Below are 21037 nucleotides of genomic sequence, written 5' to 3' on the forward strand. Positions count from 1 at the left end.
AAATTTCTTTTCCGAATTTATCTCCTATAGATTTCCCTAGCCTATGCTTTCTGGTAGTCTCATTGGCTTTCCTTTGTTCTTTAAAGAATCTAATTACAATCTTGTCCCTGCGTATTTTAGGAAGTATTCCTCCTAAAGTATTCCTTTAGCACTTGTTGGCTCACTTTAAAGTTTTGCTTAACTGTCACCTCATCAGAGAGGTTTTCACTTCTCTCCTTATGTAAAATGACAGCTATCTACCATTTAGCAACTCTCTTTTTATTTTTCCTCAAAGTTGTAAATATCTAGATTTAAAAATTGAGTTGTTAGTTTGCTTCTTGACTTACCAAAATTAAATTCTGTGAAAATAAAATTTTGTTTTTTTCACCATTACTCACCTAGATTAGTTCTTCATTTGTATATTTGTAAATATACACATTTGCTGACTAAATGTGTGTATAGTATGCATCTGTGTATGTGTGCCTATATATGTGTGTGCACAAGTACACACATACACACACACACATATATAAAGAGAGAATTCTGCCTGGTTTCTTTCTCCTTTCCTCCCCGTCCTCCTCCTCCTCCTCATCCTCCTCCTCCTCCTCCTTCTTCTTTTTTTGTTTCGTTTTGTTTTGTTTTGTGGTTTTGGTTTCTTTCTTTTCTAGTTTGCTCAATGAGCTTTGGAAAGATGAAATGAGTCAAAGATGACAATAGTTAGTTGGAAAGTTTATATTTCCTATTTCCTTCATTGTAACAAAATTGAATCATCTCAGTAAATATATTCCTTGTGTTAAAACTATGTATTAGAAAGTATATACTATTTACAATAGCCAAGACATGGAAACAACCTACATGTCTATTGACAGATGAACGGATAAAGAAAATGTGATATATATACATATATATATATATATATATATATATATATATGTATATTGAAAAATTATTTGGGCATAGAAATGAAAGAAATTCTGCCATTTGCAACAACACAGATAGAACTTCAGGGAATTATGCTAAGTGGATTAAGTCAGACAGAGAAAGAAATACTGTTATGCTCTGACTTATAGGGTCTTAAATAAATGAACTCTGAAGCAGAGAACACATTGGTGGTTGCTATAAGCAGGGGGTGGGGTGGGGAACATGGGTGAAAGTGGTGAAAAGGTACAGATTTCCAGTTATAAGATAAATAAGTTCTGGGTAATGTGCAGCATGGCAGCTATTATTAAAAATACTGTATTTTATATTTGAAACTTGTTAAAAGAGTAGATCTTAAAAGTTTTCATCAGAAAGCTTTTTCTCATGGTAACTATATGAGGTGATGGATATTAACTAAACTTATTGTGGTAATCATTTCACAATATACACATACAATAAATAATTATGTTGTACACTTTAAAAAAAGAAAGAAAATATTAAATACATCCATGTCCATCTTTCTTGAATACATTCATAATCTGAAAATTTCTGATGAAGTCATTGCATAGTTCCCTTTTGTCCTGCCAGTTCTCTTTATGATTTCAGGAAATGCATATAATTATAATAAATGTATTAGAAACATGCATTGTATTTACCATAAAATAACATCTTTCGTAAAGATATAAAGTATCTTTTCCTCTCTCAGCCACCAGTGACGGTCTTAATATTATTATTCTTCCATGAAAGAAAGAGACAATTTCCTGAAGGTTTTTCACAGTATAAAATTACAAAAGCTCAGCTTCAAGATGAAGTTCCCTGAGTTACATAGCACAATTTTCACTACACTGGTGCCTTGTGATTTAATATGCTACTGATCTGACAGATATTGGACATACCATGAGGGAGGAACGTTGCTTGAACTCACAGTGAATTTTTTCTTCAGGTGCTTGAAAAGCCCACAATGTGGATGTTAATGTCAGTCACTCTTGCACTCAAAATTATAATAAGGGATTTCTAGGGCTTGGAAGTAGTCAAAAAAGTGTATTTTCAGTGAAGTGGTGGTCTTTGTATACAGAACCCTCCAAGGATAATCTGAAACTACAAGGATGGTCATCTTTGTGTTTCCATTGACTAGGCAATTTTAGAATTTAGTAAGTTAAGTTGTAGAAAGTGGAGAGTAATGCACATGATTATTGACTATTGCAATACAAATATACTTTGCCCAATAGAGATACAATTGATTTTGCGCTTTACAAAAGATGACCCGAAATATTACATTTTATTGTCCTATATGGTATCAACCAGCTTTTATGCATTAAAATATTAATACCAGCATTCCTTACTGACTATATAGCATATATATGCTATAGCATATGTATTATGAAACTATATAGTTGGTTCTTTAAATGATCCTTTGAATAAGCTTAGTGTCTTATTGCTTTCCTAATTAAAGAGCTGAATAAAATGTTTGAACATGTTATTTTACATTTTATGAAGGTCATGATTTTACCTTTTGAGGGAAAAGAGGTAAGAAATATAAACCATGCATATGTATACATATATGTGTATGTGTTAATTTATGTGTGTGACACTTCCAAAATAAAACTTTAATCATTTCATTTGCTATATTTCTTTGTTTTACTGTATAAAAACATTGTGGCCAGAGATAAGCTAAATAAACACTGTGTGGTATATTCTTTGAAACATTTTGTCTTGACACTTTTTAAAACAATGCTATATATATATATATATATATATATATATATATATATATATATATTATTTTCCCCCTTATTTCAACCACAGTTGGATTACAACATTGATAGTAACATTTCTTATGCACTCAAGGGCAAAAAAGCTGGTAGCCCATAGTAATATTTGGGGTGAAAATAGAGTTGGGGTTAACATCTAGCACATTTTCTTTTTATCAAATATGTCACTTAAGCTTTTAGCACACATCTTTGTTGATACAAAATGACATATTTTGTAAATTAAAAATTTCACTGGGGCGCCTGGGTGGCTCAATGGGTTAAGCATCCAACTTTGGCTCAGGTCAGATCTCACAGTGGGTTTGGGCCCCACTTTGGGCTCTGGGCTAACAGCTCAGAGCCTGGCGCCTGCTTCAGATTCTGTGTCTCCCTCTCTCTGCCCCTCCCCTGCTTGTGCTCCACCTATTTTTTTCCCAAAAATAAATAAACAGTAAAAAAACCTTTTTAAATTTCACTGATCTGCTAACAAAAGCAGTTTTTAGTATTGTGGAGAGAATTTTTGTCAGATTTTGTGACATGAATCATGCTTCCTTAGTTGGAAACATCATGCTGATGATTTGAACTTTACTTTTGATGCATTGGGGAGTGTCAATAAAGAGGTGTCAACTGTTTCCCTATTAATATCCTACAAATAATAAAAATAGTTGTCCCCAACTGAGTCACAGGCAGCATTTTCCAAATTGCTACAAATAAACTGAGATAAAATTTGAGCAGGATGAGGGAGTATTGCACCATATCATATAAGAATTTCCTAAAGAGCAAAATCTGTATGAAGACAATAATTTGGGAGTTGATATATTTATTTAGACAGATTTTTTAATTGAATGTATTTTGTATGTATTATAGTGCCTATTGGATCCAAGATATTTAGGTAAGCAAGTAATTGATAAGAAGTAACATTAAATAACAGTGACAATGGTTTCCCCAAAAAACAAAAACATAGACACAGACATATGTATTTGTGTGTGCACCTTATGTATATATTGACATATTATTTATGTCTATATTTCAATGTACAAATACACATGCACATTAACACACATCTTTAATACATGAAGCTAATATACTATGGTATGTCAACTATACTTCAATTAAAAATAAAACAAACAAATAAAGATATACCACTTTGGCTTAAAATGATTTTTGTTGTTTTACAAAATAAAATTTTTACTGGTAACAAACACAAAGGGGTGGAGGGACATTCTTTTTGTGGTTTACAATTCATAACTGACAATTATAAAATGAAATCTCTAATACTAGTTGTATTTTTCTACTGTAGTCTAGTTCTTTAACGCTTTTTCTCATAATTATATTTAGATAACATAGAGCAGAAACATTTAGTATTTTCACACTCTCAACAATGACTACTCAACAGACAGCCACCATCAGCCTAATAGATGGTGGAAGCTGGAAAGGAAAGACTTGAACTTCGCTGGGAAAGGTTTATGAAAATGGCTTCAGATCAGATACTGGAAATGATTATTTTATCCAGAGTATGCCTCAAACTCAATAATGGACAAGATTTCCAGTTTAATTCTATTCAAATCGTGTCCTTGAATAGGAAATGTCAAAGCAATACAGTTCCATGATTAGCTAGACACATACGTGTACTTCTGTTGGGGCAGGCACTTTTTGACAGTGGGCAGGCTCTGCAGGAGGAAATTCTATGTCCTTTTGTTGTTCTTAACCTCAAAATGATTAAACAAAATAATAATGGTACAATTAGACTGAAGCACACACCACAAGAAAAATCCCAGGGAAGGTGTTTGAAATGAATTGAATCATGCATTGCTTTACGCATACCTCATATTTTCTTATTAACTTTTAAATATTATTTTGCAGGTGAAAACTTGGACCCAAATATCAAGAAGTGATTCTTTTCTCAAGTATCAGATTAGTGAACAGAAGTTTAAATTACTAGGAATGTTCACATTTGAGAATAAGTCTGCTCCATTTTTATAGCAATACAAGTCCCTGCAGGACCAGCAAATTCCAACAACCTGGCCTGACCGTGACTTCCTCTGGAGCAGAGAACAAAACAGCATGCTGTAAAGCACCGAATCTTGACTTGCTGGGGAAGGTCACTTCAGTGCCTTTTGGGAGATACTTCAGCCATACTGAAGCCGCTAAAGCAAAAATCAAAATGTTTGTGGGGCAGCAGCAATAAGGCAATCATTCCCTTTCCTATCTCTTCATGGCATCAGTGTGACAAATCTCTTACAGTGAAAATAACTCTGAATTGCCCATAGGCTGCCGGGTGAGAAGACAGACACAGTGTGGCTTTAGTTTAAAGGCAGATGAATAGGTCAAGGGTTTAGAGGAAAACTTTTTCTTTTTACCAGATGCTGAATTTCCCACTTAAAAAAATTTTTTTGTTTTAATCTCACTGACTAGAATTCAGAATGACATAACTTCACTGGCAACTATTCTAATCATTATTTTTAACAGTATGATTAACATACTGTTATATTTGTTTCCAGTGTGCAGAATAAATATTCAACAATGCTATGTACTACTCAGTGCTTCTCTATCTCGAAACTGTGGCTTATTACAAAATCTTCAATGCGATTCTGACTGTAGCCCTTTTATATTCATATGGGAAGCACTAATTAGGTGTCTAAACTGTGCAAGATGTTGCACTAGATGCTGTGAGGAATGAAGACATAAAGAAATAATCCTTGCCATTAAAGGGTTATGATCCAATGGCTTTCAAGTTTCAAAGTTAAAAAGAAAATATTCTAAAAATGAACCCTGAATTGTGAACTATGGTGATCACCTCTGTACACCTGTGCCTCTTCCTCTTTTTTAATTCTCTGTTAGCAAGTCTTAGCGATGAGAGCTTGAGAGAGAGTTTGAAGTTATCCAAAGAGCATGGGGATGAGAGAAACAGATTTTCCTTTGAAGCTTAGAGTTCAAATGCAACACATAGTCTGTCATAACACAGATTTGCAAAGCTACATGAGGCAGGCACACTGCTCTTAGGTCAAGATTACCTGGATATGTTTTAGACTTTATTAGCCTTTTTGAAGCAAAAATAGATCCTTATTGGGAAACCTAAATAAAGGCAGTCTCAAAGGCAAAGTGTTAGTGTCCCAAACATTCTAGGAGAAAAGAAATTTTAGTAAGTAGTAATAATGAAACTAGTTAAATCTTAAGCTTTTACTATTTTCCAAGTACTCTGCAAAGTGTGGTCATGGTCATTCTCTCATTTATTGTCCCTAACAATGAATATTTGAGTTAATTGAGCCTTTGCATATTTTACCCAAGGCTGGTAATGGTAGGGCTAGGACTCATTCCACCAATAACTCCTCCATTTTTCTCTGAATGTGGTGGCCCTTGGAATCACATCTGTATAGCAATGCATCGATTGTGGTCTCTTTGTCTTTTTTAATTCCATTCAGGAAGTATCCAAATCACATGTAGGTTTTCCTACCTGAAAGTTAAGTGCTGGTAATATGGACTTTGTTTCTTGTGGAGGTTTTTTTTCTATTGGAAACCAAAGTGATTGCTTTTTTCCTCAGATAGGTTAATGTGTTTTTGTTTTGTTTTGTTTTGGTTTGGTTTGGTTGCAAGTAATAAGTATTAATCCAGGGTTTGTTATGTTTTTCCTTTAAGTTCATTTATATGCAGCAAGGTGAACTATCTCTCAGAATCCCAGGAAAGGGTCTATACATAAGTTGTTGGAAGGATTACTTTTATCTGAAAGCTACTCAAAATCAGTATTGCCATTTCCATACGCTCCTTCACTTGTCACATGGCCACTTACATCTCATTCTTTGTGTATTGTTTTTGTTCTTTTTGCAAACCAGCTTTCTCAGCTTTTCAATGTACTTAGCCACAACTCCATTATATTTTCAAGTGTTAGATCTAACCATTGTCAGACAGTAGACAGATTTTTTTTTGTATCTCAACCTTAAGTTCTCAAGAAAAAGATCTGAATTATTTACCTACAAATTTCATTTCTCCTACTTCATTCAAAGTAGCCAAGGTATGGAATCATGTGGTAGCACCACTGGTAGCAGTCATGAGGGTGAGGCTGTTGCTCAGAAAAGGAAGAATATATTTTTGGAAGACATGCCAGAAGATTTGTCACTATCCTACGGAGAGGGGTTATGATGATCATATAGATTTTAAATATTTTCAGCTACTACAACATTGATTCATGCTAAATTAATCAAAATGGTCTATCAGAGTTCATGGCCATTCAGATAGATACCCTGTCTCTAGGCCCTGATCCCTCTGCACATTATCAAAAGTGACTCTTTGGACTTCCAAAATAACAATGCAGACCCAGCCTGAATTTCCTTAGCTTATCTGTGTACAGTATATAGTATCCTAACTACACTAAGAATTTGGAACTAGAAAGGTCTTCATGATAATTTTTGTGAGTTTGATCTTCCAGGAAATCTATGATCAAATAAAACATTCTTTGGCAAAGGATATTAATAACTGGTAAGATATTCTTAAAATATATATACACATATTTCCCAATACACAGCGAAACATATATGTAATAATATATCTTGTGCTTTTAGATACTTAGGAAAAATCAGAAGAACAACTTTCTCAGATTTACCTCAGAGTTACATGCAGACAGGCATTCCAGAATCTTTTTATAAAATATATGCCACTAACTGTAAAATTAAGTCAATACTATTTCCTGATGGATTTTAATGTTCAAATCAAGTATCAATATGTGAATATTGATATATTATGCATACATACATATATATTATGCATTATTATGTAAGAAAAAGAATGATATTCCCACCAAAAACTTTCCCTTAACTAGTGTGCAAGTGGACCTGGAAAAAAAAAAAGGCAAGGGCAGGTCATTGAGTTTAGTATGCATTAGTTAGTGATACATGTAAATGAAGGCTAATATACTCCATACAACAGCCTTTTCAAGCATAGTTTTGTTGGCATGAAAGAACAGAAGGAATAAAAACAAAAAAGAAACAAACAAAAGAAACAGCAAAAGAAAACACATCTACCATTGATTAATAAGCCCTCAACATGATCACTTCTCCCTTTTCTTTCTTATGCTAAGTAACTCTAATGTTAATGGAAAGTTAGTGCAAATTCATGGGTTAAAAATGTACCTTTTATGGGGTGCCTGGGTGGCTCAGTTGGTTAAGCATCCGACCAGCTCAGGTCATGATCTCGTGGTTGGTGTGTTCAAGCCCCACATCGGGCTCTGTGCTGACAGCTCAGAGCCTGGAGCCTACTTGGATTCTGTGTCTCCCTCTCTCTATTTGCTCCTTCCCCACTCACACTGTCTCTCTCTCTCTCTCTCAAAAATAAATAAACATTAAAAAAGTTAAAAAAATGTACCTTTTATTAATACCCAAATTATATGTAGATGACGTTTCTGAGTGATGAGTCAAAAAGGAAAATATTTATAAATTAGTGATAAGTAAAACTGCTATATCATATCAAGTTACCTAAATATATGAAGTTGCACTGATAAATGTAAAACATATGAGAAAATTGAATCTGTACTATTCACTTCGGACATCACCATTTTAAACACATCTTTATATAGAGTGTTGAAAAAATCAATCTTGGATTTACAAATGATAGGGAAATGAAAATAATATTAAAATGAACTATATTATACACATATTAAGTACTTGTTTCACCAGTAAGCATGGATTATTTTTACCATGTTAAATTAGCTGTTTTTCATATTGTAATGGTAGTTCAAATGGGAAATGGTTTCTCTAGAGAATAATGAATAAATTTACTTACATTTAATAAATATCATTAGTTGTTTAAAACACTTAAAAATTAATAAATGTGAAGACATTTAGAGGATCACCACCTGTAGAATATAATTTTAAAATTACTATCAATTATTAAAAGGCAACTCACTGGTATTTTTTCGTGCTGGTTATTTATTTCAGACTTTACCTTTGGTGCTTTTTTTTTGTTTTTAATTGTCTTAAGTCATCAAATTATCATTCCAGAATGACATCTATAAAAATTATATAACAAAAAATAATAAAAGTATCATATTTAAATAGTTTATACCATTTAAATTATTATAAAAGTATAGAAATATCAGATTTTTTTGGACACTTCTTTCTTACCTGCTTGTGAGCATGGTCATAGGAATTAATGTGATTGTCAAACTCTTGATGCTTATAGTACTGCTTGTCACAGAGTTCACAGTAAAAGTTGGCCTTCAGATCTTCCAGAGCTTTTGCTATGGTGTTCTCCTTCTCAGCATAATCCTAAAAATTAAAATTGCAAGGAAGGCAGCAATTAGTTCTTCCCTAAATTGACTTTGTTCTGACAGTTGTCAACTTTAGCATAATAATTAGAGTTAGAAACAGAATATAACAAAGAAAAATAAAGCAAATGCCAGCAGACTAAGTCAGAAGAAATTATGAGCTGAAGAGCATAAAAGATTAACACAAGAAGCCAAGATAAATGGTGGGAAGAGTAGCAAAAATGTGCAGAAGCAAATCAGACGGAGAAATAGAAGCCCCTTGTTTGAACAATTTCCTGTGCTGTGTTGGCAAAGAAGAAACTAAAAATCATATAGTTATGTTGATTCAACCGCTGACTTCTGGCAATGGCTTAGTTAATATAAAACTTGTAAATTCTAAACAACATCTAAAATGTGTCCTGCATGAAGAAGTCCATATTGGTGCAGACATATTCAAGTTTGGTATTTTTGTTTGCTTGTTTCTTTAAATATCTAAATAGTAACATACTCATCCCAAGTAGATTTCATTTGACTAATGTTTTCATCTTGACCCATATCATTTTAAGTCGAACTTTAAAAAATTCTCTAGTCTTTAGAAAATAGGATTCTTTTCTGCAAGTTATTTGCCTAAACTGAAAAGGATTAAACTGTATAAGCAGATTGCTTTCATCATGCTCACAGTAAATAAAGATGGCTATATAATCAAACCACTGAAAAAATGAAAAATGTAGTCAGTTATTAGCTTTCATTTATGAAGCATAAAATAGCAAAATGTTTGTGGTTTTTAGGTTTTCTCAACTCTAAATTTACTTGCTGTTTCACTGAACCTTAAATGTCAATGTTGTTAGACATAAATAAATTTTACATGTTGAAACATTGTTCAAGTCTTTCGCTGAAGTGCTGATATGAAGATCTAAACTTCAGTTCTTGCCAGAGAATATATTATGTTTCTAACTTAAAGACTCTCTCATACTCAACTCCTTTAAAATTCAAATTAAGGACATATTCAGGCCTTTTATGTGCTGGTATAAGAAACTAACTGTCTCAGCCAGTGGGATATGGAGATGAAATGACATAGTCCTCTCTATATCAATGGCCATTGTCCTCTCTCTAAATACACAAGCTAAAAAGGACTCACAGTTTGAATGTTTAAATTGCTTCTATAAAATACAAAAGTGGTTTACTAATTGTAATTTAATGAATGACTAATACTTCCCTTACTTTATTGTACTATGTGTGCACATCACATATCAAAATTCACCCTACTTTTGTATATTTATCTTCTGAAATACATTATAGTAACTGATAAATATATTTGCCATAGTCTATAAATACATAACTCAGTTTCTCACTATAAAGACAACGATCTATTGTTCTATTAGTTTTATCAACTGCACAGAGGTGGTAAATTGCAAAATCATTCAAATTGTTTATTTATAATTTATCAATTCAATAATTAATTTACCATTTCTCATCAGGTTTGTGAAATATTTCCTATTACTCTTTTTGATTACTTAAGATATGTTTTTTTAAAAAAAAAACAGCTAGTTTAAAAACATGAAAATGAGTCATATATAACTAAACTCGTTACTGAAAATTTACAAAACCTTTAAAATAATACATTGTGGATTAGCCAATTTAAATGAAACAAAAATTAAGTACTATGATTTCATGGCTAAAGTGTGTGAAGCAGAGATAAAATTCCAATCAATATGAGTTATATTATAATGGCAATAGATTTTGGCTCAAAGCTGAATTAGCCTTCAAAATAATATTCTTGAACAGCAATTTCTTTGCAAACTAGTTGATTCTCCCCATTAATTATAATTACAGTTAAGCTACTTCATCTCTCAAAATATTTCATTATTTCTTATTATTGTGTAGGTTTATTTTGTTCTTCCTAAGATTGATATTCCCTCAGAGAAGCAATAATTGTTTCTTACTTATTATTTCCACAAAAATTGGAAAATTTTTGACTAAAGTAAACTGAAATTCTCAGGTAAATTGCATTCTTCCAAAATACTAGCTTTAGCCTAAGTTTGAAGAGAAAAACAAATCTGGAAACAATGAAACATTTGAAAAACAATGAAACATTTGAAAACAATGAAACAATGAAAACATTTACTCAGTGCTTGTTTAGGATCAGTCCCGATTAAGAGTGTACATGTATTAACTCCCTTAATCCTGATTAAAATTATAGAGATGTGTATTTTAGACATTTTCTCATTTTATGGTGAAGGTACCAAGAAGTGAAATAATTAGCTCAAGGATATATAGTGAATAAATGTGCAGCCCATATTTGAACCCAAATAATCTGGTTCATAGAATTTCATTACGTTTAAACTTTTCAGCACATAAAAAAAGTAGAAATGGTACAATAACCTGCACATACCCATCAACTGAATTCAATTATCAACTCAAGGCCAACCTTGTTTCAATGTACCTATCCTATCTCATACCCTTTCCTCTGCCTCAGATAATTTATAAGGAAATTCCCAAGTTCCTATATTACCTGAAAATTTTTCAAAATGTATTTCTAAAACAGGACTTTTTAGAAATATCATCACAAAATCAATATTAGGCCTAAATAAACAGAAACAATGAAGAAACCACAATCATTCCTTACTATCATCAAATACCCAGTCAGTGTGTTCAAACAACTACAATCATCTAATAGTTTAAACTAGTTTGATCAAAACAGATTTCAAGTAAAGCTCATACATTCCCATCATTTAATATATTTTCCAATCTCTTTTATCATAAGTCTTCCTTCTGTTTTTTAATCATTACAATTTATTTCTTAGAAAAACTTTTAAGTGATATTTCACATTTTGAAAATATCTTGAGAACTATAGAAATGTTCAAAAAATATGATAACAAACTCATATGATTTTTACTTAATTAAAATCATTGCTAATATTTTTATATACATTGGTTCTATTATCTATCTATCTATCTATCTATTTATCTATCTACCTGTCTGTCATTTATCTATTATCTATCTATCTATCTATCTATCTATCATCTATCATTTATCTTCCTCTAAGACATTAAAAGAAATGTAGCAAAGTGGAACGGGGCACCCGGGTAGCTCAGTTGGTTAAGTGGTCGACTCTTGATTCTGGCTCAGGTCATGATCATGGTTTGTGGGTTTGAGCCCCACATTGGACTCTCTGCTGTCAGCATGGAGCCCACTTTGGATCATCTGTCCCCCTTTCGCTCTGCTCCTTCCCCTCGTGCACCCTCTCTTTCTTCCTTTCTCTCCGTGTCTCAAAAATGAATAAATATTAAAAAAAAAAAGAAATATACAAAACTGAAGGTAAGGTTGCAACAGATTGCACAGTAAGAAATATTTTTGTGCTAGAACTTTCCATTTGAAATGAGCTACACTAGAGTCAGGGTCGTGTTCTAGAAAATGTTAGACAATAGAAGAATCGGTTATTGTATGTGTGTCATAAGGGAAAGGAATCATATGTTTTATCTTTGATTATACATGTTTTCAAATGTATACAGACAAAATCAGCCCTCATTAGGTGACATGCCCAATGCCCCATAACCCTTCTCCTTCATTGTGGGTGATACTGAAAGAGGCATTGACTGAGATTATAAAGCACAGTGACAAATATTCACACAACCATTCCACTGCAGAAGTATGAAACACATTTGACTGAGGTGAAAAAGGAACACAGCTGTTCATATAACCTCAACCTCAAAATTTCCCCTTCCATCTGACAAACCCATTCTATTCAACTACATGTGCAATGTCTGTAATGTCCCACTAAATGTGATGGTAGAGTGAAGAAGGGATAAGTTTCTTGTAGCTAGTCAGGTCATCCAAACCCATCGCATTTTATTTATTTATTTTTATTTTATTTTATTATTATTTTTTTAATGTTTATTTCTTTTTGAGAGAGAGAGAAAGAGTATGAATGGGGGTGGAGCAGAGAGAGTGGAAGACACAAAATCTTAAGCAGGGTCCAGACTCTGAGTTGTCAGCACAGAGCCTGGTGTGGGGTTCGGGCCCAGGAACCATGATATCATGACCTGAGTCAAAGTTGGAAGTTTAACTGACTGAGCCACCTAGGCGCCCCAACATTTTAGACCTATCTAAAAAGAGTAAAGGTTGAATCCCTAATTTCAGGAAAGTGGCATATAATTCTAAAGTTATAAAGTTAAGAATCTTTTATTATGCAACATTAGCAATTGCACCTCGCAATATTTTTTACAGCTCAGCAAATTGAAACATAGAAGTTAATGGTTTGTCCACAGTCCTGGGGCTACTCCATCCACCATGTATTTAAAAATGGATAGTACTTGGGGCGCATGGGTGGCTCAGTTGGTTGAGCATCTGACTTTGGCTCAGGTCATGATCTTGCGGTCTGTGAGTTCGAGCCCCGCGTTGGGCTCTGTGCTGACAGCTCAGAGCCTGGAGCCTGTTTTGGATTCTGTGTCTCCCTCTCTCTCTGACCCTCCCCCATTCATGCTCTGTCTCTCTCTGTCTCAAAAATAAATAAACATTAAAAAAAAATTTAAAGAAATGAATAGTACTGAAGTGGGACTTTGAAGGGAGAAAAGTTTGTTTTCCAAGATGACACATTTTGTGGTGGCTTCAGCATAACATATGGTGTCAAATAATATTCAGCCTCCCTTAAAAAGGCATCGATAATTCAGTACACTCAAGTAGTTTTCCCTGAGGATGTGAGGTCCATGAGGGAAGGGATTTGTGTTAGTTTTGTTTACTTCTCTACCTCCAGTACTTTTAACAGAAACCCAGCATTGGCAGACATTCAACATACATAAACACTTTTGCACACGTATAAAAAAGCAAACAAAACAGAAACTAGCAGCACTAGATATGTAATATTATTAAAATAATTGTGCTCATGCTTGGGTTTGTGGTATCCAGTTATTTCCAGTTATTTGGGGAATGCTTTCAGAGCTAATACCAAATTATGCTGTATATAAATTATCATTGCTAATAGTAGTTGTAATCATATATTACATCCTAATATTTCTGCTAGGATACTCTTTTTAAAGACATTAAAATTTTGAAGATACAAATAGATTCAGCACAGTTAATACATAATTATTTTCAATGCCACAAAGGAACATTTGTATGTAATTAACACTTAAAATACCTAGGAAACACACACACTGTCTCTCTCTACTATTACCTCATCAAGAATAAAAGCAGCATGTGATTTGTATCCAGGATAAATTTTATCATAAGTCCTTTTAAAAGAGGAAGCAAAAACAACTCTTTGTTAAATTTTAATTGTAATGAAAAAAATTAATGAAAGAGATAGCAAAACTATTCTTTCCTAGAAGAATATCCAGACAGAAGATGTATTATTTGGAAATCCATAGTCCATAATCTATATTTCCTATAAAATAGTGCACATCTTCCAGGCCATGTTTCTTGGTCTAGTCATTACTTAAGTGACTCATTCTGAGTGGTCCAGCAGTTTCACAGAGTACTACCCTGACTGCATTTTGCCCTAGCCTATGTTGAGACATCTTCCTGTCCAGGGGCTTCTCTACACACGAGATGGAAGTTTGCAGGAAATTACTCACTACTAAAAAAGTGCAAAACCCAGGAGTGCTGAGGAATTAATACAATATAGATCCACTCTTGACCATTGTGGAAGGTAAGAACTCCAGGATAAATTATATCCTTTTTTACCTATCAGGCAGTCCATTTCTGAGATTCATTTCTATGATCCCACAGAAGGTCCCAGCAAGACAGAGTGCCAGTACCTGTAATAGTACTTGTAAGGCAAACAGTACAGCTTCATATTAGTTTTCTTAGCTTACCTGTTTTATTTTTCTGAAACTTCATTTCTGCCTCCTGAAATAATTTCCCTACTAATTAACTGAATAGAAGCCTTTGTCTTAAGCTTTCCTTTCAAGAAGAAAGTGAAGCTAAGATTATAAGTTTTGTTTTAGTGTTTCCTCTGAATGCCTTGCTTACAAACTACATTACCTAGAATAATTTAAGATGATATCATTCTTCAGTTCAACACTCTCTACTAGTCTCCCATCGTTATTAGAATAAGTATTTTTACAATGACCTACATACAGTTCCTACTCTACCTGATTCCTGGCTACATCTCTGCTATCATCTTCTAGCATTCTCTCTCTCACTGTGCTTTAGCCACACTTATTTCCTTAATGTTTCTGAAACTTTCTCAACCATACACCCACTTCCATACTTAAATTTGGTATTTATTCTCCATGGAATGTTTTTACAGCAAATGTTAGTATGAAACACTCATTAACTTCCAGTGGATCTCTGCTAAAATGCTATTTCCTTGATGATGAATTACTTTGTCATCCTTCTAGAAGAAAAACATTTTTTATTCTCTGTCTTCTTTCCCTTTTTGTAATTATATATGTTGCAGGTGCACAGCTTTATGATTTAGTATCTGTACACACTACAGGGAGATAAGCAAAGTCCAGTTACCATCTATCCCCATACAGTTGACCTCCTTCACTCATTCTGCATACTCCAACCCCCTTCTCCTCTGGTTACCATTAGTCTGTTCTATATACCTGTGAATTTTGTGAATTTATTTTTGCTTTGTATTGTTTGTTCATTTGTTTTAGATTCCACATGAGTGAAATCATATAGTATTTGTCTTTCTCCATCTGACTTAATTCACTCAGCATAGTACCTTCAAGGTCCATCCATGTTGTCACTAATAGTAGGGTTGCATTCTTTTTATGGTTTTCCCTCTTTTATCTCCCCCTTTAATATGAAGAAGAGAAAGTTTATTCAGGAAGAAAACAGTTATAGAGCACCTCTGGGTATTGGAGTCTGAAAGCTGTATTAACAACAAGGAGAGATTGAGTAGAAAAGAAGGCATGCAGAAAAACTGATGTTAGTCTTTTTCTGATTTAAATCCCTTCCCTATTAGACAGGAGGGCAACCATTTCTGGGTGACAAAAGCTGTGTCACTGTCTCAAAAATATATGCCATTCTCTTCTTAAAGGCTGGGTTCTATTATTTCAAGTGCTGAAAAATGGATAACAAGATAATTTTGAAGCATATAGAATGGACAACTAAAAGTTGAGTCAGAAAGTTACGATTTTATCAAAAGTCACAGATGTACTGAATGGAAATATAATAAAATATATGCATTTAAATGTGAGTTTATTTTTAAACTGTTCCACAGAAACGCAAACTCATCTATACCACCATGGAAGGTGAAGGCTGAGGTAGAATACAGAAAACAACTGAGTATTGAATACCATATTTCTATGGGCACCCCTGGTGAGCAAAATTGAGTGCAACCTAACAGAAAGGACAAAGAATACTTTATGTCCATATTTATGACAATTGGAGAAGGTAAACTTGTTTCTCAAAATTGGTAACTCCTTTCCAAGTTAGTTTCGAAGCAAGAGTATTCACTCATAAGGTTTTACCTATTTGTTTCCCTGTTGTTTAGCTGACAACAACCATTGGATAATCAGCATAGTTTCTAACCACAGAACCTGTTCATGTAAAAAGAGAATGGATTCCCAAGCTTTAGCTATCAGAGTACACTCTTATCCACCTCAACTGGCTTGCCTCTTTGAAGGCATCTGTTTCTTTTTCATCCATGGGTCCTAGAGGAAGCTCTATCCTATGACTAGGGATTGTTAGACCCTCTGGTTAATTAAGCCAGTATTTAGTCTAATTTGAGAACGTAATAGAAAATTGAGTTACACTTTACCCTTCATGTTGGCAAGATCTGAGGGACAGCATGTTCTAATAATTGGCTGAAATTTAACATTACTCTGCAGTCTCCCTGTGCATAAAGCAAGGCGGTAGGGGATCTCATTTTCAAGGCAAATTACAAAAAAGTATATCAGGTTTTCTGAAGCTGAATGTTAGCTGAGGTGTGTAGAATTCTAGTTCATATTTATAAAACCACATATAGAGATTAATGGTACCAACATGGAAATTGTATATAAATAGATTCTGCAAAGAGTCCAGTGTAGAATATGAATAATAATAATTTAGAGTACTTGTTTCAGCTTAGACATCTCTTAACCTTATAGGCAGCAGCCATTTTCTCTGAAAGGTATTGGAAAGGGGTGTAATGATCTGATGCATATCTGTTACTGTCTCAGTTGTAACAGTCACCTAGGGTAAGACAGAACAATTTCTCTAGTAAAATGTCTCACTGGTTATCCTAGCTTGAGGTCTCCCAGAAATAGACAGTGAGACAAGGAGCTGAGATTAAGTGGTTTACTTGAGATCTCAGGAAAAACTGGCAGAACAGTGGCAAAATGTAAGAGAGTAGGAATGAAGGAAAGATTTCTGGCTTCAGCTCTGAACATGTACAGACCTTGGAAGTCATTGCTCCTGTCCTTACGACAAGAACAATCTATGAAAAGTAAAAATCAATTCTTTCTCTCAGAACTGTGAGAGAACTGAGGTCATAGGGTGAAACACCACTTGAAAATCTGGAGAGACAAGCACATCCAGGGATGTAGTGACAAATAGCCGCTTACTTGGATGCGAAATTGCTGGAGCCACGAACTGGTAGGAACTCTCAAATGTTAACTGATGAATTCTATGGCCTGATTACAGTCTATGAGACAGAAACTCCTGGTGGCTTGGAGGGACCCCAAACACTTCTGTAGCTTTTCATGAATTCCACCAGGTTCTCATGAGGATAATCTGAGAAAGTCTCTTGTGTCCCCGAAAGGGATTTGGGAGTTAAAACTGTTGTGAAATAAGCCAAGAGTCCTATATATAACTAAAACCCACTCCCGAGGGATAGTGCACTTCCATGTCACAATTCAAAGACCTTACTCTAACCAGGAAAAGGAATTTACTTTCTCTATAGTCTTCCTGCCTCATTAAAGTTGTGGAGTCAACATGGTCAACAAGGGTCATGGCTTCAAAAAAGTAGACTAGGGATTTTATAGCCAAAAAATGGAGTAGGGGCTTGGGAGACAGAGAGATACAGGAGTTATATCACAGGAGAAACAAATATGGCAGTCATAGCCCTGATACAGAGACATATTAGAAGCTGAATATTGAAAGGTTATAAAATTCTCCTTCTCCCCACACCTTCCTGACACAGCTACAGGGTTCCAGTATCATAGTGAATTAGAGCTGAAGGAGTTGTACAATACACACTTTCTTTGAGGAGATGTACATAGGGGAACACAAGGCTAAAAAAGCACATGCAGTCAAGGACACTAGGGGACCTCAGTTCCTACTCCCGAATCATGTCCAGCTTTTAACGGAAAATTACAAAGCATTCTAAAAGGTAAGAAAGAGAAACAGTCTGAAGAGAAAAGATAAATACAAGAACAAAGTTCAGAATTTAGATATTATGTAGATGTTGGTGTTATCAGAGAGGGAATTTAAAACAATTATGATAAATGTGTTAAAGTCTCTAACAAGAAAGGTAGGCAAAATGCAAGAATAGGTGGGTCATGTGAACAAAGAAATGAAAATTTTAAAAAAGAATCATATGAAAATGATATAAATTAAAAAGAAGTTTAACTAAAATGAAGAACGATGTGTCAATTGAATCTTTACCAAATTGAAATGCAGATAGGAATGAAAGAAGGAAGAAAACAGAACAGAACATCCAAGAACTATAGGATAACATCGAACAGTATAACATATGTGTATTTGGAGTAGCAGAAGAGAGACAATGGAGCAGAAGGAATATTTATGAAGTAAGAATGGCTGAATTTTTTTCCAGTGAATAACACATACCAAACTACAGATTTAGGAAGCTCAAAGAACACCAAAAGAATATAAATAAAAGTACAACAGCAACAATCACCTAGATATATCATATTTGTCTACATCTCTTAAAAGTATACAACTAGAAGTGAAAAGTATAGTACTAAAAGTAAAAGAACTAGACTTGGATAAACAAAAACTGAATTCATTGTCAACACATATGACCTGCAAGAAATGTAAAAAGAAGTTCTTCAGAGAGAAAATTATATAGGAAAAGTGTTAGAGGAAAAAAAAAATCAAGGTATATCAATTAAGGTATATCTCTATCATCTATCTATCTATCTACCTACCTACCTACCTATGTATACATACATACATGTATATTTTTAACTGATCAAAAAGTTAACTATTTGAAACAATAATACTAAAAATGAATTGGTTGATTATTGCATATAGATAAGTAAAATGAATCACAACAATGTCAAAAAGGACTGGGGAAAGAATTAGGAATGCTCTGGTAAAAGATACCTGTACTGTATGTGAAATGGTACAGGGCTATATGAAGGTGGACTTAGATTAATAAATACATATGTTGTAAACTCTAGATCAACCACTAAAAAGTATTAAAAAGAAGTGTAATCTATACTCTAAGAGAGATGATACAGTTAAATTATGAATTGTTCAGTTAGAACCAGAGAAAGTAGAAACAATTAGGGGGGAAAACAAGTAACAAATTCAACAAATTGAAGTAATTACAAAAATGGTAATTATTACAACTATATCAACAATTGCTTTTAATGTGAATGGTCTAAGTACAAGTAAAAGACATAGATTTTCAGAGTAGTTAAAAAAACAAAAAGCAGACTAACTATATGTTGCCTACAAGAAACCCACTTTTAATATATAGCCTCAGGTTAAAAGCAGAGAAATGGAAGCCAGTAAAGAGTATGTTTTGAATGGTTACTACAGAAGCAAAGGAAGCTTGCTTATGCTAGAAACTCTGGAAACTAGTGCAGAATACAAACCTCAGAGCTTCTGCAGCCGTGAATCAAGGAAGCTATACTATTTGTCCAATAAATCCCCTTAAGAATTTGTTGATAGCAGTTTCCAGAGGGCATTTACACTTGGAACTTTGGGGCTTCTTATGTCCAAGAATGGAGTGGTCTCTGGTGCCTCAGGAAAAGAATTCATGTGCTAGCAGTCAGAAGCCAGGACTATGTGCATGAAAATGATAACTGTTGACAGATTATGGATGAGACACAAAGAACATATATATGTATTTCACTACTATAAGTTCTATGCAGTCAGGATCTTTAATTGCTTTGTTCATTGCCATATCCCCAATGCCTAAAAGAGTATTAGAAAAAACAAGTGTTTAAAAAAATATTTGTTCTATAAATGAATTAATAAAATGTAACTATATTTTTAGAGGTTTTACATATCATTTGTTATTTCCAATCTTGAACCATGTTTTTGTGATATGCACTATTTAGTTGGGTGAAAAAACATTTGCAGTACCCCAAATGCACATTTTTTTTCTACTGAGACTTAGGCTTAATACTTATAATCCTTGCTAAGAATCTGTGCTAAGTTTAAAGCATAAAATACAGTAATATCTTAAAGAATTATTTTAAATATTCTAATATAAATCGACACTGGCAATTCTACATGAAGTTATGGTTTAGTTTGCAGTGTAAGAATAAATGATTTACCCAGATGTACAAATATCTGCCCATTATGATCAGCAAAAACCATGTTCATCATAAAGTGTAAAACATAAATCTATTCACAGAATTAAAATTAAAATAATAAAAATGATAAAAACCACAAACCCATTCATTCAGCAATTATTAATGGAGCGACTATGGGTATTATCTACACTCAGAGACACTAATATGTATAAAATAATCTCTTTTATATTAATACCATTATGTTCTAGATGCAAAAGAAAGACATCTTTTGCTCATTATGCTATATATAAAGGTTATAATAATTTAGATCCCTAAAGAAGACTATGATGGCCACACAATGGTGAGAAAAATGCTTCCAGTTGAGGGAATCAGTGCAGTCTTTCAATATAATGCTTAATTCATTCAAAACTCAATAGGTGTCAGCAGGTAAAAGAAGGGAGAAGTGGATTTTATACTCCAGGAAAATTAATTATATATAGAACCATGTAATATTACACTTTCGAAAAAGATCACAAGTCTTGTGGTATAGCTGGATAATTTGGTGTATGCTGTGGAATAAGGTGAGGGACTGTTATTGGTGGCAATTGTAGAAAGGGAAGGCCAAGGCCAGATTATGAAGATATTTCTATGTATAATAAGGATTCTGAATGTTTATAAAAGCTGATGGGGGAGGGCGCCCTGGGTGGCTCAGTCGATTAATTGCCCAACTCTGGATTTTGACTCAGGTCATGATCCCACGGTTCCTGAGATAGAGCTTAATCTCAGTAAAGAG

General features: G+C 33.7%; 1 protein-coding gene across 1 annotated transcript in view; it reads right to left on the reverse strand.

Moving 5' to 3' along the window:
* ZNF804A (zinc finger protein 804A) overlaps positions 1–21037 on the reverse strand; it is a 287361-nt gene that overhangs the window by 55799 nt on the left and 210525 nt on the right. Inside the window, exon 2 of the mRNA XM_060622276.2 lies at positions 8759–8902. Within this exon, the coding sequence (XP_060478259.1) occupies positions 8759–8902 (144 nt within the window). The remainder of the gene's footprint in view (positions 1–8758; positions 8903–21037) is intronic.

Source organism: Panthera onca, chromosome C1, assembly GCF_046562875.1.
Source record: "Panthera onca isolate mPanOnc1 chromosome C1, mPanOnc1 haplotype 2, whole genome shotgun sequence".
In the NCBI taxonomy this organism is placed as follows: domain Eukaryota; kingdom Metazoa; phylum Chordata; class Mammalia; order Carnivora; family Felidae; genus Panthera; species Panthera onca.